Below are 27,852 nucleotides of genomic sequence, written 5' to 3' on the forward strand. Positions count from 1 at the left end.
CTGGTGTATTCTCAGCAGGCCTTGCTCCAGCTGCATTTGTGCCAAATCCATACATTATTAGTGCTGCTCCTCCAGGGACCGATCCGTATACTGCAGCAGGATTGGCTGCAGCAGCTACATTAGCAGGTAACGTACTATTTGTTATTCTTTATTATGGTTGCTTTTTAATGTATTTAGTTTTGGGTGTAAGCTTTATTTTTATCTATTTGGGCAATTTGAAATTCCTAAGAAAAACTGAAACATTATCCAGAATGAACTAAAGTTTCCAGGAAGTTAGTACTATTTTTCAACTGTAATGCTACAGGGAAAAGCTTAAGCAATAACTTTTCCTCGTATACGTAATTGGCTTACATTTCAGCTTTATAGTTTTAGAAATCTATTGTCAACCATGAATCTCCATTTTAATGACAAACCCCATTACCCGCAGAGACAATGCAAAGTAAAATTACTTCTCAGAAAATAGAGGTAGGTGGCCTGCATACATAGGTCAGGGATAGAATAGAGTAAGATAAACAGTTACAATAATTCTGAGAAAATATGTATCTAAAATTTCTTGAGCAGTGCTAAAATGTACAGACAAGCTGGGGGACAAAAAGTTTGGATCAAGTTGGAAAGAACTTACTAAAAACCGCCCAGCCTGAGACTACCACCCAGAATCTGAAATAAAAGCCAAAGCTGGCCAGGTGCAGTGGCTCACACCTGTAATCCTAGCTCTTTGGGATGCCAAAGCGCCTGGCCTGGGTGACAGAGTGAGACTGTCTAAAAATGAAAACAACAACAAAAAGGCCGTATTTATTGTCTGTATAAGTAAGGAAAAGTTGTATGCGGATCAGGCACAGTCTTATTTGAACAAAGCAATTTGCTGATCTTAGTTGGGTTTGTTGGGAAGAGTTTGTTTTAGGTTGAGGTGGCTACAAAGACAGGAAATTTGTTAGTCTGAGGCATTGTTTGTATTGATTATACAGGCAAGAATAGGTTAATGTCTGCCTTAGAATTTTGTTTATTGGAATGAGTCTGCTAATGGGCTGACTTTCAAAACTTGAGGCTGTCACCTTTTTTTGTTTGTTTTTTTGGCTTTGAGCGATATCTTGACTAAAATATTGTCACTAATCAGTTTGAAACCCACTTCTGACAGTCAGTCTTTTCCTAGGAGACTGACTTTTTTTTTTGAGACGGAGTCTCGCTCTGTTGCCCAGGCTGGAGTGCAGTGGCGCCATCTCGGCTCACTGCAAGCTCCGCCTTCCGGGATCACACCATTCTCCTGCCTCACCCTCCCTAGTAGCTGGGACTACAGGTGCGCACCACCACACCTGGCTAATTTTTTGTATTTTTCATAGAGACGGGGTTTCACTGTGTTAGCCTGGATGGTCTCCATCTCCTGACCTTGTGATCCACCCGCCTCGGCCTCCCAAAGTGCTGGGATTACAGGCGTGAGCCACCACACCCGGCCAAGACTGACTTTTAAAGTCAAGATCTTGTTTTAAAAAATGGGGAAGAAATTTCAGATTTATATTTGATATCTTAGCTACCACAATGAAACTAAGCTGTCATTAGCTTTTGGTGTGGACTTGGATGGGATTCTATAAGGGTGTGAGCTTTTCTGGTGCCATTTAACTGGATGTTAGTATGTAAAGTGTTGGTATAATACAGAGAACCACTAAACTGTGGGTCGGATAGAAGTAACTTGAAGAGGTCATTTAGTTTGTGTATAAGCATTCTATGTATTTTGGACTTAGGTTTTCTAGGACCAGCATTGTCCAGTAGAAATACAATGTGAGCCAGAAAATGTAGTTTGAGATTTTGTAGTAGCCACATTATAAAAGTAAAAAGCAATAAAATTAATTTCAATAATACTCTTTAATTTGTCCCAACATATCCAAAATATAATAATTTCAGCATGTTAATATTAATAAATTCAGGCTCCTGGCTAGGTTGGATGAGTTTCTAGGTAGATGTTATGAATAGAGTTTACAAAACTTATATTTTTTATAATGTATCCTTTCATTTTTACAATGTGTCCTTTTTATTTTATTTTTACAATGTATCCTTTTCATTGTTTTATTTTTACAGTGTACCCTTTTTACTATTTTTACAAGGTATCTTTTTATTGTTTTATTTTTACAATGTACCCTTTTTTTGGTAAACTCTATTCAGTGCTTTATAGTCCTCATTCCAGGTTCAGCTTACCTGGCTATCTGTAGAAATAAAAGCTTTTTATTTTAGTGATTCAGTCAAATATACTGGGCTTTTTTCCCCTTTGAATGCAACATGAAACCGAGAGTTTGACTTTTAAAAATACATTAATACAAATAAAGATGTCCTAAAATTCCACTGATAACATTTTAGGACATGTTTGTTATGTAAGTCAGGAATCATGACATTTTATTCATTACTTTAATGGTGAAGCTTATTGTGCATAAAACTATTTACTTTCCAGGAATCAAATATTATCTTGAATAAAGTAGACTGGAGCAGGAACAATTTATTCTTATTTTCCTAGTTTGCCTTCTATTTTTCTTTGTGCTTATATTATCTAGTGCTTTCTTGTCTTGACTCAGTTTCATTTTCCTAACCACATGAACACTGACGTCTCATTTGTTTTCTTATAATTTGCAATTGTTCTGTGAGAATTGTGACTGTGAAATATGAAAAATATTTTAAAATTTAAGGTTTTCAACTCAAATACCATTGTAGCATGCTTGGTACCAGAATGTTCCCCAGTTTTGTGTTATAGATCAGTAGTCAAAATTTTCTGAGAGAAACAATGAATTGAGCATTTAAAAAATCTTAGTTTTATGGAATCTGTGTTCCCTGAATATATTATCTGCATAGTGTCAGACCCAAAAATTGGCATTCATTAAATGTTGAATAGATGGTTAAGTGTCCTATCAGTTTATTGGTAGCCTTGAGGTTGGATTCCTTGAGGTTGGATTCTCATCTTTTCCCTTTAAGACCATTGCTGTCACCCATCGAGACTTTGTCTTTTATTATAAAGACATGTTCTTCTCTAAGTCTTCTTCCTGTCCCCTTTTATAATCTAATGATAGGTAACTAACCTCATGTCTATGTAAAATCTAGTAACTTTTTTTGGGGGGGGTCGGGTGTGGGGTTTAGGTCCAGCAGTTGTTCCACCTCAGTATTATGGCGTTCCGTGGGGGGTGTATCCAGCCAACTTATTTCAGCAGCAAGCTGCAGCTGCGGCAAATAACACAGCCAATCAGCAAGCAGCATCACAAGCTCAGCCTGGACAGCAACAGGTAGGCCTTCCTTCTATTAAGTAATACCAAGTATTTGAAATTCTTTGAGCTCCTAATGTTTAAGATTTGTGTTTTTCGACTTATGTTTCCTCACTGTGTAACACGACTCCTGGCATAGTTGATACACAAGTATTTATGCATGGGATTTTTTTTTTTTTTCCTAATCAGTATTATATGAATTTAAAAGATTTGGTTGCATTCAGTTTCTGTGTTTCTGTTATTTTGTGATCTTGAAATCTCTAGCAGTTTCTAAATTTCTTTTCATCACTTCTTATTAGTGTGTTAATAATGTTCCTATCAAAATAATTATTCCTTCATATTTTTCCAGGTATTTAAATTACAATTTTAAATGTTAATGTGTTTCTGACCAGTAAAAAGGGGTTAGTAGGTATTTTTTATTTTTAAGCAAGAAATGATAAAATATTTTCACTAGTTAGCTTTAATTTCTGGAAAAAGAAAGATGTTTATATCTTTAAAATTTCACCCTTTTTCAAAAGAACTAACTTCATAAATCTAAAAGCACTATAATATCAGAATTCTGGCTGTCACATTCATTGTATTTATACTGAAGAAGCACCATGGTACTGCTTGCTTGGCAGTTAAACTTCATTCTGAATTTCCTTTAATATATTTTATTTTATTTTATTTATTTATTTATTTTTGAGCAGTCTTACTCTGTCACCTAGGCCGGAGTGTAGTGGCACGATCTTGGCTCACTGCAACCTCCACCCCAGGTTCAAGCGACTCTCATACCTCAGTCTCCGAAGCAGCTGGGATTACAGGTGTGCACCACCACACCCAGCTAATGTTTTCTATTTTTATTAGAGACAGGGTTTCACCATGTTGGCCAGGCTGGTCTCGAACTCCTGGCCTCAAGTAATCCAGCCACCTGGACCTCTCAAAGTGCTGGGATTATAGGCGTGAGCCACTGCACTCGGCTAATATACTTTGATTCTAAATAGATGCTCTGTTGAAGCTGTTTTTAGCTCAGTCCTTTGACATCATATCACTTCATTGTTTAATAAATTATTTTTTAATCTGTATCTTTGGACAAACGTAATGTCACATTAGCTTAAAATATACACACCTGTGTTTGATGCTTACTTAACAGAGAAGGACTTATGACTCCCACTTGTCCTGAGTTGTTTAAAATTAATGATTAAGTTTATCATGCTTGTGTATGATTGCTACAACAGCCATGTATTGCAGAATAGTAAACCTTGACCAGACTAAGTTTTCACCTTGTTTTGATATATAATCTTGTGTTCTTTTTAAAATGCTATGTTTAAAAGCAGCTTTTACTCTTATTAAGGCTTCTGAATCCTGAAAACTTGATTTGGTCTGCATCAGTGTCGTAACAAATTCTTAATTTATTTGCCAAATCTTTCCGTATTTCCTTTTTCGGTCTTAGTGGGTTTTTTTGTTTGTTTGTTTTTTGAGACGGAGTTTGGCTCTTGTTGCCCAGCTGGAGTGCAGTGGAGTGATCTCAGCTCACAACCTCTGCCTCCCGGCAGCAGTTCTCTTGCCTCAGCCTCCCAAGTAGCTGGGATTACAGGCACATGCCATCATGCCCAGCTAATTTTGTATTTTTAGTAGAGAACAGGGTTTCTCCATGTTGGTCAGGCTGGTCTTGAACTCCTGACCTCAGGTGATCCACCTGCCTTGGCCTCCCAAAGTGCTGGGATTACAGGTGTGAGCCACTGCGCCCAGCCTAGAAAATAATTTTAATAAAATCTAATTTTAGACCGGGTGCAGTGGATCACTTGAGGTCAGGAGTTCGAGACCAGCCTGGCCAAAATGGTGAAACCCTGTCTCTACTAAAAATACAAAAACTTAGCCAGGCATGGTGGCGTGCGCCTGTTGTCCTAGCTACTGGGGAGGCTGAGGTGGGAGAATCACTTGAATCCAGGAGGTAGAGGTTGCAGTGAGCTGAGATCATGCCATTGCACTCCAGCCTGTGTGACAGAGCGAGACTTCGTCTCAGAAAAAAATCTAATTTTTAAGTCTTAAGATTTTGCCATTCCTCCTACTCCCAAACAAATCTTAAAAAAAAAAAAAAAAAAAAAAAAAAACCAGGTGTCAGCAACGAGTCTTACAGCACTAAGCTCTGGGGCTCCATGCACTGATGTGGGGCCAGCCACGGGGAGGCGGGGATCAAGTAGCCGAGCCCAGGGTTTTGGCCACCTCCCGGGCAGGTTGCAGGGCAGTGGCATCGGGAGCAAAAGCGTCATGACGCAGCTCATGCACCTGAAGTCCTTTTATGAAAAAACCTCCTCCTGGGCTTATCAAGGAAGATGACACTAAGCCAGAAGACTGCATACCAGATGTACCAGGCAATGAACATGCCAGCGAATTTCTGGCTCACACACCAACTAAAGGACTTTGGATGTCACTGGGGAAAGAAGTCAAAGTTAAGCAGTTACTTTTCATTGGATTGCTTCATAATTTCTTGGTGATGGAAAATTCATTCCTAAAGCAACAAGATTAAAGGATGCTTGGGTTGGCATTGCAAATGGTATGGTCACCAAACGGGCGACAAAGAATGCCCTTTCTTTATCAAAGGCAACCGAAAGAGCAGTTCAGAGTAGCACATGAAGATCCCATGTATGGCAGCCTGTGAGGCAATAAAAGACATGAAAAGGATGTAAGGATACAGCAGTTAAAACAGTTACTGGAGGATTCTACCTTGGATGAAGATGGGAGCAGCTCCAGTTCCTCTGAAGTAAAGAGAAACACAAGAAAAAGAAGAGGAAAGAAAAGGAAGAAAGAAAAGAAAAAGAAGAAAAAATGGAAGCACAAATCTTCCAAGTCAAATGAGAGTTCTGACTAAGGGTGACAAGGACTTGACTTGTTCAACATTCTCTTCTCAAGAATTAAACACTGTAGCCAAGGAACAGAGTAATATGCAGTTGGATAAAGTACCAGAATAGAGATGCTGAGAGAGGAGGATATGTGGGTCACAGCAGTGAGCTCCCACCTGCCTTCCAGTGAAGATGTGACCCCAGGAGAAGTATCTCCTTCCATGTACTAGCTCTGGACAGTGGCTGATTTTAGGCAGGAAAGTTTCTTCGATATTGTCCTCCCTGCTGGTCACATGAGTTTACCATTCATTCTTTTGAAATATCTTCCACAAGGTGGCAGGACTGAGGGAATCTCTGAGGCATGTCTTCCAGGCCCTGCCACAGCTTGTGCCTTCCACAGAGTGGACTCAGTTCCAGTGGATGTCAGGCTGGAGTCTTCTCTGTTGTTGAGAATAATAAAAGCTCATTATTTATTTTTTTAAAAAAACTACCTTGTTAAAGAGCACAAATATTAGAAATAGTTTTTAACCAAAGATTTTCTGTAACCTCCATGTTGCTTTATAGATTGTTCTAGCTGTTAAGAGCTAGTGATTGTGTTTTTGATGTTAATGTATTTTGCGATTTTTCATGCTAAGTCTACATTTCCTTGCATGTAAATGTTTAAAGAATATCCAAAGGCTGTTTGTAATAAATACACAGCTGTCCAAGATAAATTTACTTATCTATTTTATATTGATTTTAAGAAAATCGTTTTACCTTTGTAGGTTCTCCGTGCTGGAGCAGGTCAGCGTCCTCTTACTCCCAATCAGGGTCAGCAAGGGCAGCAAGCAGAATCACTTGCGGCAGCTGCAGCAGCAAATCCAACATTGGCTTTTGGTCAGGGTCTTGCTACTGGCATGCCAGGTATACAATTGGTCATTTGTGGAAATTTGAATAGATTTAAAATGTTAAGTGTAGGTACTCACACTGAAGAGTGAAAAAAATCAAACTGTATTTAAAATCTTGCCTACCTTGTAACGAAATATTTAGAACTCAGATGCTAATAATTGAAATCAGTATTGATTGTGAGACTCAATGATAGGAATGGTAAATATGTATCAGAATTCTCAACACAGCCATTTTTTATAGCATCTGTCTAAACCTAACCCAGAATTTTTAATATGTTGCTTCAAGAAGTAAAACAGTTGTTGAGAGTTGGTATGCAAGACAGAACCTATTTGCCACTCCTGCTTTATAAGAATAGTCGTTTAGTTAATACCAGAAGAGTTTACAGCTAATGTTTCTTACTTTGAACCCTGTTTAATCTTGTTTAGCCCATTTATAGTGTTTAAAACTATTATTTATAACTTAATAGCAACAGTGTCGATAATGGGTCTTTGAAAGCCTAGTATAAAAAATTACAGTGTAAAATTTCTACCCATTGCTACTGTACAACTTTTGGGAAAGGGCAACAAAGTACTTTTTTGTGAAATGATCACTAATAATAATGGAGGAAGAAGGGTTTTTAAACTTTAAAGCTATATTTGAATATCAGTAGATAAGGCATAACTTGCCATTCTCTTCTGAAGATTTAAGTATGCTTTTTTTCACTTTTGGTATATCAGTGGTTGTCCCTATATGGGTTACTTACTAATGATATTTGAGTTCCAATTTCCATTTAATCATAATGCAGTTTACTTTTCTATTCAGATCATTTAGGAAATGTGTTCAGTGTATTGGAAAAAATAATGACTTGCATGATTGAGGGTTTCTTTTATATATTAAGTATTTGTAAATACTTTGGTTTGTTTGAAGGATTTCTATTTCAATTACATTTATTCGTTCTCTCTGGAATTTTAAGATCTGAATTTATCATCTTGTCTGGCTCGCGGGATAAAGAGATTTTCATCCTGCTGTCCCTGAGGTAGAATTGATAGTAGAGTGGGTGGCATTCTCATTATTTTATTTTTTATGCCCCAGCCATACATTTTTGCTTCCTGGACTCTGCTGTCATGGAGTCATGGTGGATTAGAGACCTTGGCAAAAGCAGACTTTTGAGAAATGGACTGTGAAGCTGAAGTTGTTTTAGGCACATGGACGTTGGGCTGAAAAGAAGTGAGCTGGGAGTTTCTGAGGGCCACTAAGACTATTTTGGGTTCTTAAGTTTTAGCTATATGTAGAATGGGGAGAGGAGTTATGGAGTACAGCAGTTTTTCCTGCTTAACTAGTTTCTCTCTGGAACCTGGAATTAAGAGAGTGCCTCTGGCCTGCATGTGTTTGCTGTGTCCTGTAACTCATTGATCCTCCTAGGCTCTTGATGCTGGCCCTATTACTCATTTCTTAGGCATGTGCCACCACGCCCAACTTTTTTTTTTTTCTTTTGTATTTTTAGTAGAGACGGGGCTTCACCATATTGGCCAGCTGGTCTTGAACTCCTCACCTCATGAACCACCCACCTTGGCCTCCCAAAGTGCTGGGATTACAGGTGTGAGCCACCACGCCCAGCCACAACATGTCTTAAAGTGGATTACTTAGTCTTTTGAGCCACAACTTTTTAGCCTTTTTAGAAATACAAACGTAAAAACCACTCTTATAAGAAGGGCCTTACTAGGATTTGTATTTGTGTGTTTCAGTGACTTTTGGGCTGTTCACATGATCCCATCACACTAAAACTTTATTTGATGCCTTCTGTACTTCATTCTGCCAAGACTGTGATGATGAAATAATTCTCATTTTCCATATCCAAATAGTTACATAGTTATAAAGCTAATGTGTATACTAAAAGGGGCTCACTTGAGAAAATCGATGTTCCATCAGGGCTCATACTTTAACTCTTCTTTCTAGCTTCAGTACTTTATCAGATCCCTAGTTACTGTTCTATTCTTAACTCTTCTGCTTTATATCCTGTGTGCCGTTGTTTTTCCGTCTTGAATCTTTAGTCTTTCCCTTTCCCAATCCTTCCTTTCAACCCCACTGTGCTAGTCTGCCTGTTCATCCTAAAAAGCTTTATCTCTGCTCTGCTTCCCTCGTGGACTATTTGTCAAAATTTATACTCTGTCCCATAACTCTTTTAAATTCTGCCTCCATAATTCCTTTGTAGTATCTCTAATACAACTCGGTGACAGTTACAAAGTATAATTTCCTCTGTTATCTTTTTTTATGCTCAGTTTGTTGCAGTTCACCCTGTTGACTGTGTCCAACTCTTTGTAACTCCTTTCTGTTGAGTGGTATTTCACTCATAGCCTTTTCACCTCTCATTGCTTTTTTATCAGTCTCTGCTTCCTCTATGTATATCCTTAAATATAAAAGACAGTCTGGCTTAATGGCTACCTTCTTTAGAGTCAGATTTGCTGTATTTCTACCACATAGCTATTGTTATTTTGCTTTTTGAATTTTCGTTTCAGATAGGAAAAGTGGAGATAGTTTAGACTTATTCCTCAGGAGAGTATATTTGCATTAGTCCTTTCAACTATTATCCCTGTGAATTTACATCTGCATCTTGGATTCTTTTCTGAACACCTAATACATGTCTGTCCTTATACCAGACATTTCTACGTTTTTGTTGCAGGCACTCCTCAAATTGAAAATGTCAGAAAATGAACTCACATTTCCAAATTTTCCTGTCTACTGTTTACCTTGTTTCACTTTACTATTCTCTAGAACTAGAAACTCTTAGCTTCAACTTCAAAGTTATCTTCAACTATTGGTTTTCTTCTGTGCCTCCACATCCAATAACTTGCCAATTCTCTACCAGTCTGTCTCATGGTCATTTTTATTTTTATAGAGACAGTGTCTATGTTGCCAGACTGGTCTTGAACTCCTGGCTTCAAGCAATTTTCCTGCCTTGGCCTCCCAAAGTGCTGAGATTATAGGCCTACCAAATCTCTCAACTTCCTTCATAGTCCTGTGCTTTAATGCACTAGACCATATACTGTTACCCAAACATACCATGCACTTCTATGCCTCTAGTCCTAGCTCATGTTCTTTTTTTTTTCTAGCTTAAAATACCCCTTTATAAATTTTAAACAAAATTGGTATATATAGCTCTTGCTTTTTAAAATTTCAGCCCATAAACATTTTGTGATTAACTATCCTTCTCATCTTTTAATATGGTCCCTTTCATGAAGCTTTCCTCAATCTTTCCCAGTGCTCATTCATTAATAATTACTCCCTTGTCTGCTCTCTTTGGTATATTACTCGCACCTTTTTTTAGTACTTCTGTATGCCTTGCATTTCATTTAGCTATTTGTGGTTTATTTTCACCATTCTACAACTCTTATTTTAATGTGGTCTTAGATGGGAAATGTCTTAGAGAGTTTTGTTTCTCTGAAGGGAAGTTGTTAGATCTATGTCATATGTTAAAGTAAATGGCATTTTAGAATTAAGAAGGGGTGTGTTTCCTCCTCTGCTAGATTGCATAATTCTTGAGTATGAGGACCATGTTTTTTTTGTTTTTGTTTTTCAATTCCCCATGTCTTGTCTTTCTATATCATTCTTCCCTACATCTTTTTTTTCCTTTTCCCACTCTTCATACATTCATCTAACCAGTCACAGACTTTCTCAGTAGCAAAAAGATAATTCAGATGAGATCAGGCACGATCAGGGTTGTATGGCCATAGACAAAAAGAATGGAAATTAGCAACTTTTGAACGGAATTACAGTGAAAATGCTACATATTTAAACTTGTGGATTAGAACAAAAACAGAACATAGAGAATATATAGGTTTTAATGATTACATTAGAAAATTAGGGTGGAAATGAATGAGGTAAGCATTTATCCAGAAATTCTAAAAAAAATTAGAGAGAGAATAAAACCAAAGAATGTAGAAGGAAGCAAATAATAAAAATAGGAGCTGATATGAATGAAATAGAGAATAAACAAAATAATTATCCCGGAAATTACTTTGGAAAGACAGTGAAGTTGACCACCTCTTTGAAAAGACAATAAAGTTGATAACCTCAGAGACATCAAAACAGAGAAGGCATAAATAACCAATAACAGGAAGATTATACAATCTAGTTATTAGGAACAATCTCATGTTAGTAAGTTAGAAAATGTAGACTAGATAAATTATGATGTCCATCTTTATCATAAATAGAAATTCTGTTCTTATAATTCTTAGGCCAAAAAATAAGGGGAATCCTTGACTCCTTTTTTCTTCACATCTCACGTCTAATCTCAGCGTATCTCGAGGGTTCTCCGAATTCAACTACCTTTCTACTGTCACTTCTATTTTGACTTGGTCCTCATTATGTCTCCTCTGGATTAGCTTTCCATCTGGGTTCTCACATCTTCTTGTCCCTCTTTTCTCCCCTATGGAGTCCTCTCTCTACACAGTAACTTGAGTGTAAGAAAAGTCAAAGTAATTCACTCCTCTCCTCAAAACTCTAATGGTTTCCTACCTGAAGTCAGAGTAAAAGTTCAAGTTATTAACAGTGACCTGTAAGGATCTGGCCCCTTGTTGCCTGTCTTACTCTTTGCTCCGTCTCTCTTTCAGTCATACTGGCTTGCTTTCTGTGTCTTCTATTTGTAGATGTCTTCCTACAGATATCTGCTTGATTAGTTCTCTCAGTTTCTTTAGATTTTTCCTCATATGTCATCTTGTTGTGGAGATCCTTCATGACTCTCAGCTTTGAATTATTAACACTATTGTCACTGCCCAATAACTTCTATCCACTTTCCTGTCTGATTTTTCTCTCCTTTTAATATGTAAAACTGTCTAACATACCTTTTTACTTATTTTTCATCTCACTTGAAGCAGAAAATAATCTTCTTTAAGGATATTTTTCCTTATTTTTCCCTGCTTTATCCCACTACCTAGAATAGTGCCTGGCATGTGGTAGCCACTTGATAAATATTTGTCAAATGGATGAATTCATGAAAAATTAAGCTAAGTACAGAATGAGAGTGGGAAAAATATCATTCTGTGACAAAGGAACAGAATGCACCAAACTCCTGTGCTAAGGGGAAGCGTGGTGCCTCTGAGGAGTTTGAACCCCCATTTTTCCAATACAAAAAAGGTACATGAGTACCAGGTAAAACTAGAAAGACAGCCAGGAACCAACCAGATCATGTTGTGGGCCGTATTCAGAGCTTTGCTTTTCATTTCAAACCCTTTGGAAGGTTTGGAGCAAGAGTGTGGATTGATATCTTTTAATATCAATCTCAGACCACAGTCTCTGTGGAAAATGTGTTATAGACATGGGACAAAAGAGCAAGGGCAGACCATATAATCTGGTTGGACGGGAAAGTAGCCATCAAGAGAATGGATGGATTTGAGAAAGATTTAGAAGGTAAATGAACAGGCCTTCAGAGATGAGTTGACTGTGGGTTATTTCCTCTCTGGGAATTATATATGCAAAATTTAGTTAAGGAGCAGTTAAGTGCTGTTTGATTTGTCAGTAGAGTGTTTATAGCCAAATGTCCAAATGGATTTACTTTTATTTTTAATTCAAATTCAGATGTAAGTAAATGACAATGTTTTTGAACAATAATATTTTCTGTGTGCCTTGAATTTAGGACTAGACCACACATACCAGTTAAGACTGTTGACTGGTATGTACAGCTTGAAATTTACTAGTAACGTGGATGTTTTATTAGCAGCGTGCTAATGCTTATTTTTGATCAGAATTACTGTATTTACTAAAAACAACCTATGCATGTGTAAGTATCAGTCTTACAGGTGAAGTGTTTATCTGAGCACTGTTGATTATATTTCAGCTGAATTTAGCCTGCTGTGTTTAAAGGCAATAAAATGTTCATGCTGCATTATCACTAATTTTACTGTAACTCTCACTTCTGCATAATATTAACAAAATAAGACTTAAAAATTGATATTGGAATATATTTCAATATAGTCTGTGTTTTTAAAAACTTCTTAAAGGGCCAGACACAGTTGGGAGACTGAGGCGGGAGGATCGCTGGCCCAGGAGTTAAAGACTAGGCTAGGCAACGTAGTGAGGCCCTATTTCTGTAGAAAATAAAAAGAAATTATCCAGACCTGGTGGCATGTACCTGTAGTTCCAGCCACTTAGGATGCTGAGGCGGGAGGATCATGTAAGCCCAGGAGTTTGAGGCAGCAGTGAGCTATGATTATGCCACTGTGCTCCAGCCTAGACAACAGAGCAAGACAGCACTCTTTAAGGGGAAAAAAAAGTTGCCAATACATTTTTTTGCTGATAGTTGTAAGGTTATTGGGCCTCAGTTTTTGTCGCTTTATAAGGCAGCCTTTCTAAACTGAGTTCCAGAAAAGAATAAAGCCTTATTACTGCTCTAAAGTATCCACAGTGTATATAGTTAACTTCTCTCCTATGATTCCAGAGTGATGCTTGTTATATACCATCCCTAGGAGAATTAACAAAATACTTAAATCATTTTCTGTGTTTTTGGTTCAACAGGGAATCTCCATTGAGAAAGGCTGCTAAGAAGTTAACTTTATTCTCCACTAGTTGTGAAGATTACCTATCTTGTGCTTAAGGCTGCAATAAAACTAAAGCCTGTGTGATTTTTAGTTAAACTCTAGCTTGAGAATCTTCAAAATAGAATGTTTGGCTTAAGTTTTTAAAGAGATGGTTACAAATGAAAATCTAAGGGAATGCTGGTAATGAGGCACTTGGTTTTGAACTTCAATGAAATTGCATAGTAAACATTTCATACAGTATTCTACCTTGCTACTCCCAGTTTTTTTAATCCTTCCTCTTCGAAGGAGTAAATGGTGATTTTTTTCTAATATCAGCCCTTCCTTCATAGCCTGTAGTTTCTATATTAAGGAAAATACCTCTTCATTTTGTGTCCCCTGCATAAAATTTAGAGAAAAAATGTTTAATGACAGTCTATTACTTTTTCATATATTTAGTAAGACCTTGTCAAATGTGTTGTTTTGCATATATTAACTAAGGATTTTATAGTATAGTACAAATGGCTGTGTTTTCTAGTTGAAAAAATACAAATGCAGGGGAATACAAACATGCATGTTTTTGTAATAAGTGCTTTCATTAGTAAACATTTATTTTATTTAGGCTATCAAGTACTAGCTCCAACTGCCTATTATGATCAGACTGGTGCCTTAGTGGTTGGCCCTGGAGCAAGGACTGGCCTTGGAGCTCCAGTTCGGTTAATGGCTCCAACACCTGTTTTAATTAGTTCAGCAGCAGCACAAGCTGGTAAGTGTAACTGACATTTTTAGGATAATATTTTTCTGGTGTTGAGATATCATTTTTAAAATACAGAATTTTCTGGGTGGTTTAAAGAAGTATCTGAAATTTATTTTACAGCAGCAGCAGCAGCAGCTGGAGGAACTGCAAGTAGCCTTACAGGCAGCACAAATGGTCTGTTTCGGCCAATTGGCACTCAGCCACCACAGCAGCAGCAGCAACAGCAGCCAAGCACTAATCTGCAATCTAATTCATTTTATGGAAGCAGTTCTTTGACTAATAGCTCCCAGAGTAGTTCTTTATTTTCTCATGGACCTGGTCAACCTGGAAGTACATCTCTTAGCTTTGGAAGTGGTAACTCTTTGGGTGCTGCTATAGGCTCAGCCCTCAGTGGATTTGGTTCATCAGGTAAGTCTGTTTTTACAATGAGTGTACTCTGCTAAGTGGAAGAGGTATATGAGTGTGTTTAACATTAAAATAAGCAATAATAGCATGTAGGATAGGAAGGACAGGAATAAAGTATTGGACTACTGGTTTAATTTTGTAGGAAAAAAAATATCCTGCAAATCTTTTCAACACTCACCAATGTTTAACTCATTGTAGGTAGCCTGTTCTTTACTCATATATAATACATTTCCTTTTTCCTTGGCTCTAGGAATTGATTACTGTAATTTTTGTTTTAGTAAGGTTTATTTGGGTCAATGTATTATTCACTAATAGCTCATCTTCATTCACTACATAATATTAATGTTTGTGGAGGCAAATATTTTGCCATCTTAAATTTTTGGTATTTTAAAGCAGTTATCTTTGTGTGCTTATTAGATGGTTTATTCTTATTAAATGCTGGTAGTTTATTACAGTTTTTAAATTTGGCCTAATATAAAAAATATATATGTGTGTGTATAAATAATGAAATGTTCTACACAGAATCCCCTAAGAAGCTACCAGTATGGTTATCTTTTAGATTAAATAAGTTAGCCTTTGTCACTAAAAATTTACGTAAAAGGGTATCTATTCATGTATCTTAGCTTTATATAACACTTAACAAATCAAAATTTTAAATAGCTTCACTAAATAATTGACCCACTCAAACTGGTTCCTGGATGCTGTGGTGAAGGAAGAACTAAGTGAAATCAGAAGAGGCCCACGTTGACTTCTTGTTGATACACTTGGTGTATTCTGTGAGGTTTCCACAGTACTCAGGAAACATTAGGGAAAAAACAGCTGACCCAGTTCTGTCGGTGCAGTTGGCAGCCTTTTCTTCATGAGGATAGGGCTATTTGGACCTCAAGAGATTTTCTGTTTCTATAACATAACTTGCTACAGTCCTTAGTAACTGTTTCTCGTTTCTTTTCTTACCACATCAAATTATATTCTTTTCTGGTGTGGAAAATGGCAGAACTAACACATGCCAGGCATTATTAACAATGCTTGCCAGTTTTCTAAGGGAGTGTCTTCTGAACTTTTATCATTCATATATACAGGAAGGATGGTCTAGAACAGCCATAAACTTTTAGATGGCAGAATCCTTTTTCCATTTATTGTAATGAAGTACAATAAGTGAATGTCATATTTGACTGACTCAAAATTATCTGAAGACTGCTCATAAGAATTTCTGAGGGAAAATCCAGTGAACATGGGGATTGTTAAATCTTTTCATTTTTGTACTTGAGTTTTTTCATTGCTTTTGGAGTTGTGTATCTCTTTGTTCACCTCACGCACTCCCATAGGACTCATTCCTTATTTCTAACAGAATTGGGACATTTTCTCCAAAGAATCCTAAATATTCTGAGGAAAACTGGAAGAACAAGTAACATAAAAAACAAACTGTGGAAATAGTTTTAAAATTATAAATTGTAGGCCCTAAATAATTCAGAAAAAAAGAGAGCATTGATTAAACCCCATGTTTCCTTTCTCATGTAGTATGTCACTGATGGTCTGGTTCAGATTTCTAGGCCCCTACTCAATTCTTTCATTTCCATTTGTTTCTTAGTTAAGGCTGTTTTCCCCCTTGCAGGAATTGATTGACATGAACATTTTGTTTACTACAGATGCCCTGTTTCCCCAAAACTAACCTTCACACCTCCGTTATTTACAAGCATGGCTTACTCAATTCTGACTCCAATCTGTAAGAGCTTCATTTTACCTTACTTTAGAGAGCATTAGTGATTGCCACCCTTGAAGGCCAGTAAAGAGTCCATCATCTCCCTCCTCTTGGGCATTTTGTGGGAGTTTATTCAAGTGCTATACATATGGACTCTTACAAGTTTGCCCACTGCCTTTTCACGTTATGGCAATTACAATTACATACTTACATGAGCTCTAAAACATAATACGGTTGTGTGCCTGTATACACATATACAAGTAACATACACAGTCATTCTCTTACCTCTATGATGAAATTATTAATGTTTAGCAGTGTTAAATACCCCATTTTATGATACAGTTGGCCAAGAAGACTAAACATCGCAACATATAATTTAAATCATCTTTTCTATGACCTGTTATTTTTTAAAGTGTTGTTACAATTGAAAGTTTATAATGTAGCCTTTTTTTTCACAGTCGATGAATGATTAGCAGTCTGTCTACCCTCTTAGATATTTTAGGTACATTTTGTTTCATATCTCATAGTCATACTGTTGGAGATAATTTAGGCATATAGTGAAACTTAAAGAGCCAGCTTCTTTATATTTAAGGTTATTTCTGAATTATTTTTAAATGTTTGGCTTGACTTTTCCTTTTTGGAGGAAAATATTGCATGTGTCAAAACTGGTTTCTTGGATTATTTGTCAGGGGAATAATGCTGCTCTTATTAGAGCTGTTGTCTTCATTGTCAGTTAAATTGTTTTCTGAAATAAATAGGAATTTAAAATGTAGCCATATTTTAGAAAAATCACTTTGACAGTGTCCTTTTAAATTAGCATAGTTAATGTAGCATACATTGCCAGTTTTACCAAAACCAACTCAAGAATAGCTGTTTATTACATGTGCTTATAATTCATTTTTGCAATAAAAATGCATATAGACACCTAGTATTTTCTTACTATGATATCTTAAAATGTAAAATTTTCAGCAAAACATGGTCAGCCTCAGAAACTGCACTGGCTGGTATAAAAGGTTGAATAGCATTATAATCTTTTGCCTAATGTAGCATAAGCCTGATTTTTTTACCCCTTTATAGAATTTTGAATTTGGCAAAACCAACGTAATCAAGTTTTCTGTTTGTATTATACTCTTACCTTGGTCTACTCATGATGTACTCTCCTTAATTTTTTTCTTTATACCCTGTATGACCTACTTATATATGACTTGTGGTTAAATAAGATTGAATAGAAACTTACAGATTCCTTGAAAAGCATTGCCATATTGGTCCGAATATAGAGCTTGTCATTTAAAAATTGATTTGGCAGGTTCAGAAATGTGGTTTGAAATTTTCTTAGATGTAAAAGTTATTCAGTTAAAAGATAAAAGAGGCTAGTGCTTAGAAATAGGAAGGAAGCATACTTGAATATATGGGCTTTAAATGAGACTTGAGAACTGAGAGTTTGGACAGCCCTTAGATGCATGCTGTGGAATTTGATTATCCAGACAGGTGTTGATTAACAGCCAGATCTTGATTAGCTCTTCTGAGCATGTATAGCTCACCAGGGCCTACATGGCCTTTATTTTCTGCACTATAAAAGGAAAAAGGATTAGAAGGACAATAGTTACATTTGGTATTAAGTAAAAATTCGGTATGCAGTGTATTAAGGGATGTGAAGTAAGAGAAATTGTGTATTATCAAATGAAAAAAACCCGATCAGCCTTGAGTAAGGGGCTCAAGAGGCAGTACTAGCATCTTAGGAGTAGAAGAGTCCTGTGGGATAAGTGAAAGTATGTCTTTGGTTTGATAACAGTGAGAGCTATTAATTTTTGAAAAGTTGAGTTACTTTGTAATATAGTTAAAAAACAAGGGAGAATGTGTAGTATGAAAAATACTGTTGAGTTAGCTGCTCTCTGTATTTCACAACTGATCAATATTCGGGCCAATATGGACTTAAAGGGCTATGTTTTGAACACAGCTAGATGACAAATTAAATATGAATGGTGAAGGAAATGTACTAATATTTTATTTATTCGTATAATCTTTTCTTGGCATTGAGTTAAAGTCTAAGAAGCAGGTTTCAGAGATTAGGATACTACCAGAATTTAAACTTAATGGAATTTAATCTCTAGCATGTCCTAATGCAGACAACTTGCAATTCCAGGGTTTATAAATCATACCAGGGTATTAAAGCACAGTAATCAGATGTGTTAGTGGTAAATATGTGTGAAATAATGAATCATATGACTGCTCTGTTAAGTATTTGGTTCTTTATTGGGGTGCATTTATACCCTTTTATGATTAATAAGTTAGTATATATAGTTATCACAGTAATTATCTTCTCCAAAATGTTTCTAAAAATAATTATTGTGATCACTTCTGTTATTGCCCAGCGAGAGTTGGGGATAGGTTTTATTCAGTTAACACTGTATGTAATTAGGGTTTTTTTTATTTCTTCTTCAGTTGGCAGTTCTGCAAGTAGTAGTGCCACAAGGAGAGAGTCTCTATCTACTAGCTCTGACTTGTACAAAAGATCTAGTAGCAGCCTAGCACCCATAGGGCAACCATTTTACAATAGTCTGGGATTTTCCTCCTCTCCAAGTCCAATAGGCATGCCTCTGCCAAGCCAAACTCCAGGACATTCACTTACGCCACCGCCATCACTTTCATCACATGGATCCTCATCCAGTTTGCATTTAGGTAAAAAAAAAACCAAAACCCTTTTTATTTGTATGTATACATGTATGTGTGTTTGTGTGTGTGTTTATAATATATGTAAAATATTTAATGTTGGATAAAACATGCCAAATTGCTTTTGCTTTTAGATATTAGTCTTTTGAAAAAGTTCTACTTTCCTGAAAATTCAAAATGAGGGTCTAATGTACAATAAGGTAAAGACCCCCCTATTGTTTCTTATGTTTCCTTTATGAAATATAATGGTGTGTTTTTTCTTGTCTGTGCTTTTGATTTGTGTGTTTTAGAGCATCTGAAAAGTCAACTATTTAAACATAATAGTGAAAGAGAAATTTCACTATCAAAAGATTTGCACACCATAAGAAAAACATTAGTTACATAGCTACTGAACTAGGTTAGTACACTGGTTTTTGCTTTGGTCTTTCTATGCCTAGCCATTTTATCAGATAATTATTTCAGTGAATTTGAATTTAGTGTATTTGTCACTTAAGGAAGCTTATAGGCTTGAGCCATATACTTCTCTTTTGGATATGTTAAAGAAAAAAAAATGTTTTAGGTTTGTTGTACCCCTGAAGTTGGAGCATTGAGAACTTTGTTTATATTTGTATATTAAAATTGTTCCCACCCCCAAATTATTAAATTGATGATTACCTTTTTTCCCTCTCCAGGAAGTATTTATCCATGTGGATAATACGTTTTGAAGGGCTTTGGATATCAGAGGCTGTGTATGAATCCCTATCATGTCAAAGAAATTATTTTTTAAAAACTTGATTTTGAATTTTTATAATTCTAGTTATTCAGCTGAAACTGAGGGATTCTGTTGCCAGCTTTTGTGTAATTGGAAAGATTTAAATCAGCTTGTGTTTTAAAAAGTAATGTTGCCACTGTAAGCAGATGTACTGTAAGTTAGTGATTATGTTTGACCAACCCCTCCAATTACATGGGTATAGCTTTAAAAAAAAAAACTTACTAATACAATAAATGTCCGTGTAACAAAGGTATCTGTTGCATTGTTCATTTTGATTTATATTATTGCCCACACAGTGGGCTAGATTTCTTTTTTAAAGACTCTGGTCCTCCATCCCAAATTCTGGGCCTTTGCTCATTTGGGGTATTGATACTGAACATATACAGCCAATTAATATATTCAAATGGAGCCCTAAGATCCACTTTGCAGTACTAGATGTGTAGATTTACCAATCTGTAGGCTAATACCTTTCTTCATTTATCATCTATTCTTAGTCGCAGGAGCTGCTCAGCTCCTGATTTCTGTTAATACTGCTCAGGCATCCTCCCTTCGTAAGACATGTCTATGAAATGGACACAAAAATTTGGAACATAACAAACCTAAGATTAGACCTATCATAATAGTTTTTTGTTTTATTGTTAAGATTTTGTCATGTCCTGTCATCTTTTCATAGGTAAGTTTCAGATCAGATTCTTGTTCAGCTCTTACTGCTGTGTTGTGCTTTAGTGCCTGTATAAATGGCAGTAAATAGGTTCTACATAGCTTGCTTAGAAATCGGATATAAATGACTTTTTAGATGTCTCTATGATTAAACAGCAATGTAGGTATGTGCTTCTCTACCTTTCTTTAGGTTGTAAAGAAACCAGCCTAATAGATGCTTAGGGAAGGAATTCTGGTCAGTTGTGGGAAATAATCACCACTGGGCCAGCATTCTGCGTTATAGACCAACATAGCTTCAGCTTGAAATCTGATATTTTAATACACTTCTGATTGGAATTAGTAATTACCTGTGTTGTTTTCTTTTTGTGACCCCCAGTTTCCCATAGCTTTAGTGGTAGTATGACTGGCAACATTGTTAACAACAAATAGACCCATACCAGATTGAAAATAACTTGAAGGATTTAATAAATTTTCTTTTTGCATACTTTTTTTTTTTTTGAGACGGAGTCTTGCTCTTTCGCCCAGGCCAGAGTGCAGTGGCGCGATCTCGGCTCACTGCAAGTTCCGCCTCCCAGGTTCACGCCATCCTCCTGCCTCAGTCCCCCAAGTAGCTGGGACTACAGGCACCCGCCACCGCGCCCGGCTAATTTTTTGTATTTTTAGTAGAGACGGGTTTTCACCGTGTTAGCCAGGGTGGTCTCGATCTCCTGACCTCGTGATCCGCCCGCCTCGGCCTCCCAAAGTGCTGGGATTACAGGCGTGAGCCACGGCGCCCAGCCTTCTTTTTGCATACTATTCATGAAAATAATCTATTCTGCACTTCCCTGTGAATGGATCATGATGCAAGCCTGTCCAGTCAAAAAAAAAAAAGAAAAATATTTTAATTATGTACCCATGAAGTGGATTTCTTTATGAATCAAGTCTCAAGGCTGATAGTATAAAAGACCTATGGAAATGGAATTTGCATATTTTTAAAGTAATTTTACTGAGCTCACATATCAAGAATATGGAATCATAAGAGAGATAAGTTCTCTCAATTCTCATTAGAATTGGTTGGAATTAATTCCAGATTATGTTCCTGGGAGATTTTATTTTAAGATGTTAATGTTACAGCCATTACAGTTACCTGTAAGGCTTGAGATCTGCATCCCCAAAGTATGTTCCTTTGTTAGTGTTAGTTGTTTGAGATTCACAGAAAATGCCCAGTAGCAACAGTCTGTGCTGTCTTTCAAAAAAAAAAAAAAAAGTTTTCATTTTTTAAGATAGTAGGCTTATAACCAACACATGTATTTTTAGCAGGATGACTAATAATCACTTTTGGATTGAAGTATAAGAATTTCAGTGCATAGTTTTGGGATGTTAATTTTTTTATAAAAACCTAAAACACTTGTTCAAATTTGCAACTCTGTTGCTTATTCTAATATATTAAAGTTAGATGCATGAAAAAATAATTTTATTCTTCCATTTTTATTGTGTAATATCTGAGGTTCTATTTCAAAACAATAACTACAGTATATCATACATTTTAAAATAATTTCTTATTAACTCTAATCTCCCTAATTGACTTAAATGGCTTTAACAATTGTTCCGTTTGAATCACAGTCAAAATAAGGTTCATACATTGCATTTGTTTGATATGTCTTAATGTGTAATTGTTTTTTCTTCATCTTTTTTTCCCCTTTCCATTTATTTGATGAAGAAACTTTGTCCTATTGATTTTCCCACACTCTTGACCTTGCTGATTGCTTCCCCATAGTAGTATTTAAAATGTTCCTATATCTCTTTCCTGTAAACTGGAATTCGATCTAGAGGCTTGGTCAGATAGTTTATGGGTTGGTTGATTTATTTTGACAACATGGGGTTCTGTTACTTTTTGTTGCACCATATCAGGAGACACGTGTTTGGTTGTCTCCATTGTGAGAAGACCAGCCTGATCCACCTAATGGTTTTAGCAGCCTTTGATCACTTTTTTTCCAGAGGTTGCAAAATGGTTAATTGTGTCATTCTTTATTCATGTATTATTTGGAACTTTTCTATAAAGAAGAATAGCTATCCCTCATCAGTTGTAAGGTTACCCTGAAAGACAGTTCATGTAAGAGTCAGAATAATGCATCATTCTTTCCTTTACTTTCAGAATAAGGTTGATGCCCTAGCAAATTTTAAAGGTGGCTCATGTGTTTTTATCCTCATTGTTATCTACAAATGGGTAGATTTGGGGGATAATTGATATGTTTCAGTTCATTGCAGTGTAAGACATCAATTTTATGTCTATTTTTGATTCTAAAATTACACCTTCTTTGGCCCCTTGGAGCCCCTTTATATTGGTTCTCCTGTAGACAACAACTTGGAGAGAGAATGATTTTGAGATTAATAGTTTTTACCCTGAAATGCAGAGAACAGTGTAAAATTCTGGGATTCAGGTTCAATATTAAATATTGAGTTATTTTCTCATGTTGTATTAATCTGTAGGAGGGGGGCAGTCTACCTACAGTTGTTTTATACATCATTGTCTAGGATAGAAGTCAGCATTTTTTTTCTTTTTTTTGAGATACTTCACTCCTTGTGAAGAACATTAAATATTTCTAGTATTGCCTTATTTTTCTACCTGGAGCTAGCCGACTAGTTCTTTCCTTGTTTTCCTTCTTCTAATAAACTTTTTTAATATAGTGTTGATAATTTTTTTAACTCCAATCTTTATGCTCATAGTAATTTGATTGATGTGGAACTTATTAGGTATAAAGTGTTCGTATTTTTGTTATTTAACTTAGGTTTTGACAAACTAATGGCTTCTTGCCCTGTACCTCTTCATTTTTGAACTAGCTATTTTTTTCTTAAGAGAAAGAGTGCTAAAGTGTAATGTGGGCTTTGAACTCAGTAAAATTTGTTGAAAGGGGACTATCAAGTCTGAAGAATGTCATGTATTCAGCAAGTAAACGGCTGTGCTTTAGTGTGCTGTGGATTATAAAATTTCATAACCTGTCTTCCAATCACAGAAAATTTTAATAATGGCCAAGATATTATAAATTTTTAGAATCATTCTGTTAAAATTGCTGGCCTTCGGCAGACTTTGTAGTCTTGTGCTTCTCTTATAATAAAATATTCAGAGAAGTAAAATTAGTACAGCAAAGTTGATAGTAAGGCCACCTGCCATTTTTCTGAGTTTCACATATAGTCATTAATGAAAGCAGAAAACAATATGAATTATTTGAAGCATTCACTGAAAATACTGTTATCCTTTAGCAGTTACAGTTCTTTGTAACTGAATAGCATTCGATAGTTTTTTTTTAAAAGCACCTTCATATTCATTATTTCATTTCATCCTAATTGTTGGCATAGACTGTCAGAGTGGTTTGTTCATTAAAGATGAAGAAATTAAAGATCAGTTTTTTAACAGACTTTCCCAAACCAGTAAATAACAGAATTAAGGCTAGCATCCAGTTCTGACTCGTGATACTATTCTTCGTTTTTCCATTATGCTATTCTATAGGAACTGAACAATTTTACAGATTATGTAAATAACTTATTCTAATTAGCCTCTCAGAATCTAATGATTACCTCATTATGGTATAAGTTATGCTTTTCTTTGGTTAAAGTATGTATAGGATTACCAGCTTTTTAGGTTCCTTTCTCAGTTTAGTTATTCTTGAGATTTAGATAAAAATACTTATCTAAGCACATATGTTATATTTGTACTTCTTATTTGTAATAAGAATGCTTGTTAATCTAAGGCAGGCAATTTAGGGACTGTGTGTAGAGCAGCACACCCGACTCTCAACAGAATCTTACTTACAGGTTCTCATGTTAATATAAATTGAAAAACAGCTACAACCCTCTGGTAGACCTAGAAGTAGTTTATTTGCTGATGAGTAGGAAATAATGTTGAAGAAATTGCATTACTAGTTGTATGGAAGAATTTGTGATGTTTGGTTTTCTGTATAAAAATGTCTTGATCTTGGTTGTACTTGTTTTGGATTACTAATTTTTTATTATCTTTTAATAACATTATCAGTGACATTGTGGTTCTAATGTCTGAGAAAGTTTTCACCAGTTAATTTACTTAGTTAAGATAATCACAAACTTAAGACTAGAAAATACTTGATCCGATCCTGTGTTTTGGCATCAGAATCACTCGGGCCACTTGTTTAAAATGCCTAGTAGTAGACTTCACAAGGATGTGAACAGTTTGCAAATATGCGGCAACAGTTTTTGCTCGTTACAATGATTGTGGGGATTTATTGGCATTAAATGCCTGGCAGCCAGATGTTACACTTTGCATAGTCAGCACAAAAATAGTTTTGTCCTACTGAAATTTTCAGTAGCCTTCACATGGAGACACTGACTTGAAATAATTTGTAGTTACTGCTAAAAGCTGGCAGAGATTATTTTTAAAATTATTTTAATCTACCAAGAATTCACCTGTAATTTACACCATTCCACCATGCTTATAAGGTACCCTAAGGATCAAAAGGTAGCCTTTAGGCCGGGCGCGGTGGCTCACGCTTGTAATCCCAGCACTTTGGGAGGCCGAGGCGGGCGGATCACGAGGTCAGGAGATCGAGACCACGGTGAAACCCCGTCTCTACTAAAAAGTACAAAAAATTAGCCGGGCGCGGTGGCGGGCGCCTGTAGTCCCAGCTACTCGGAGGCTGAGGCAGGAGAATGGCGGGAACCCGGGCGGCGGAGCTTGCAGTGAGCCGAGATTGCGCCACTGCACTCCAGCCCGGGCGACAGAGCGAGACTCTGTCTCAAAAAAAAAAAAAAAGGTAGCCTTTAAAATACAGGCCGATGTGCTTCATGAGAGATTTGCAGTGTTAGCCAAATAACATAAAAATGAAAGTAGCATATATCTCTCGGAATGGCATTGAAAAATTGTTACTTATATGTAGAGAATATTTTCACTGGAGTTGGTTTTGTTGTGGTATATCTAGGAATAGATCCAGCGGAAGAAGGGCAAGATCTTTTACATTATAAACTATAAAATACTGATGGAAGTTACAGATAACTTAAATGGAAGGACATACCGTATTTTAGGTTGAAAGACTCCTTATTATAAAGATACCAGCTTTCTTCTAGTTGGTCTAAAGATTGAACGCCATCAATAAAATTAGTTTTTAAAAAGAAATTGATAAGCTGATGCAAAAAATGAAAATGGAAAAGCAGAACCAAAAGTAGTGAAGACAGTTTTGAAAAGCAGAGTTAGAAAACTTAATACTGCCAGATACCAGAACTTAGAAAGCTACAGTAACCAAAACTATGGTATTGGCACAAGGATAAATAAATAGAACAGCGGAACAGAGTAGTGCATCCAGAAATAGTCCTACTCATTTAGATCTCTAACGACCAAGTTGCCACTCCAGCGTATATGAGAAAAACGGGTGTTTCAGTGGCTTGGGCAGGAGTAGTTGAATATCCAAATGAGGGGGAATGAACTTGGACTTATGTTTCACACCACACATACACATATGCACACAAACACGCTTTATTCTCGAAGAAATTATGTGACTTATATTCATGAAGTTAGTAAGAGGCAGAACCAAAATTTTGAGTCCATATTTATCTGGCTTATTCCAGATGTTGTACTGCTTCTCAAAGGATGCTTTTCTATTTATTATTTATTTATTTATTTATTTATTTAACAAAATCTTGCTCTGCCTCCCAGGCTGGAGTGCAATGGTGCGATTTCGGCTCACTGCAACCTCTGTCTCCCAGGTTCAAGCGATTCTCCTGCCTCAGCCTCCTGAGTAGCGGGGATTACAGGCACCTGCCACCACGCGCAGCTAATTTTTGTATTTTTAGTAGAGACGGGTTTTCACCATGTTGGTCAGGCTGGTCTTGAACTCCTGACCTCAGGTGATCCACTTGCCTCAGTCTCCCAAAGTGCTGGGATTACAGGTGTGAGCCACCATGCCTGGTCAGGATGCTTTTATTTATAATACCTATCTGAATAAATTAAAAGGACCATGTTTCCTATGTTTCACATCTTTGTAAACTTTTTATACAATTGTAGTAAAATATAATTTAACCTATTGTGACTTTGTGGAAAAGTAAGTTTGAATGTCAGTGTATTGGCTTCTTTGTGGTTTTTCACTTGCTAACAATTGATCTTTAATCCAAATTAAATGCTATTTACTTTAAGGGTCTTTTAAATATTTCATTACTAATTTTAAGTTAAAACTGATCAGATAAGAATCTTAGGTACAGTGGCTCATGCTTGTAATCCCAGCATTTTGGGAGGCTGAGGCGGGAGTATTGCTTGAGCTCAGGAGTTCGAGACCAGCCTGGGCAATGTGGCGAAACCCTGTCTCTATTAAAAATACAAAAATTAGCCGGGTGTAGTGGCATGTGCCTGTAGTCCCAGCCACTTGAGAAGCTGAAGTGGGAGAATCGCTTGAGCCCAGGAGATGGAGGTTGCAGTAAACTGACGTTATGCCATTGCATTCCAGCCTGGGCGTGACAGATTGAGACCCTGTCTCAAAAAAAAGAATCTTATTTGTAATACTTTAAAATACTGTAAATAGTATATAAATAGCAAGTTTTGTTTTTATTTCTAATTACTGAAAGTAATTGCTATTTTATCTTTTCTATAGTTTTATTAGACTCCTTTTTAGAATTTTTATGTGATTAAAATTTTTACCTATTCAATATTGAATATCTATGTTCAATACAATATTGAAGCCAGCCTCTGCTTGACTAGGAGAAAAAAAATCCTTATTCACTGTCATCGAGTTTGTAGTTTTGTGGTAAATACAGATAAAAACAGCAGTTACAATATAATGATTGTAATGTTCTTGTCTTATTTCACTTTATTTCATAATCTTATTCTATAGAAACATAGTGATTTCATTGGAATTATTTTCCTTTATGGGTTTTTTGAACCAAAATTAGCATACATTGGATTATAATAGAATTGTTTCTAGGCTTATTTTCTCCACTAGATTAGAAACAAGAAAGCCTAGGCCTTTTTCTACAACTAAAAATACTCAGATTTCATTGAATGTTTGGGTAATTGAATTTGAGTGGTTTTCTTTCTTTGTTTTATTGATGAATTTATTATTGAGTAAGGACACTTCCTTTTTAAAAAATACCTGGTATCCTACATAGATTACTATATTAAAGCATTATTTGGCTGTTCTCAATGAGTGTTTTCTTTGTTCAGTGTGCCCAGATCATACTCTTTAGAACACTGCACTATGAAAATGAAGTTTTGACAGTCAGTTGTGGAGTTTTTGTTTTGTGTGTGTGTGTGTGTTTTTTTTTGTTTTTTTACCTTCCCAGTTCTTCAGCCCTCTTCCCAGCACCACAATGACCCCATCAAGAGAGATAATAAATGTACCCATAATCTTTGTGTAGGATCAGAATTTATTCCAGTATTCATAACTTTTGAAGCAAGCTTTAAGATTTCATAAATCCTTACTAATTATGGTTTAAGAGAAACAATCCCAGCTCCTATAATTTTTCTTCAATCAGGCAACTGGC

General features: G+C 36.2%; 1 protein-coding gene and 1 pseudogene across 31 annotated transcripts in view; both read left to right on the plus strand.

The window, feature by feature from the left end:
* Positions 1-27,852, plus strand: part of PUM2 (pumilio RNA binding family member 2) — a 104,891-nt gene that overhangs the window by 54,068 nt on the left and 22,971 nt on the right. For 12 of the 31 annotated variants that reach the window (XM_055254286.2, XM_055254282.2, XM_055254284.2 and 9 more), the window contains 5 exons: positions 1-126; positions 3,115-3,257; positions 6,823-6,961; positions 14,057-14,200; positions 14,312-14,599. In XM_055254286.2, the coding sequence (XP_055110261.1) occupies positions 1-126; positions 3,115-3,257; positions 6,823-6,961; positions 14,057-14,200; positions 14,312-14,599 (840 nt within the window). Of the gene's footprint in view, positions 127-3,114; positions 3,258-6,822; positions 6,962-14,056; positions 14,201-14,287; positions 14,600-18,737; positions 18,975-27,852 lie in introns of all 31 variants that reach the window. The other 19 variants (XM_063622778.1, XM_063622773.1, XM_055254277.2 and 16 more) reach the window with 6 other exon arrangements.
* On the plus strand, positions 3,264-6,545 carry LOC129468562 (retinitis pigmentosa 9 protein-like; annotated as a pseudogene).

This window comes from Symphalangus syndactylus, chromosome 18 (genome assembly GCF_028878055.3).
Source record: "Symphalangus syndactylus isolate Jambi chromosome 18, NHGRI_mSymSyn1-v2.1_pri, whole genome shotgun sequence".
Classification (NCBI taxonomy): domain Eukaryota; kingdom Metazoa; phylum Chordata; class Mammalia; order Primates; family Hylobatidae; genus Symphalangus; species Symphalangus syndactylus.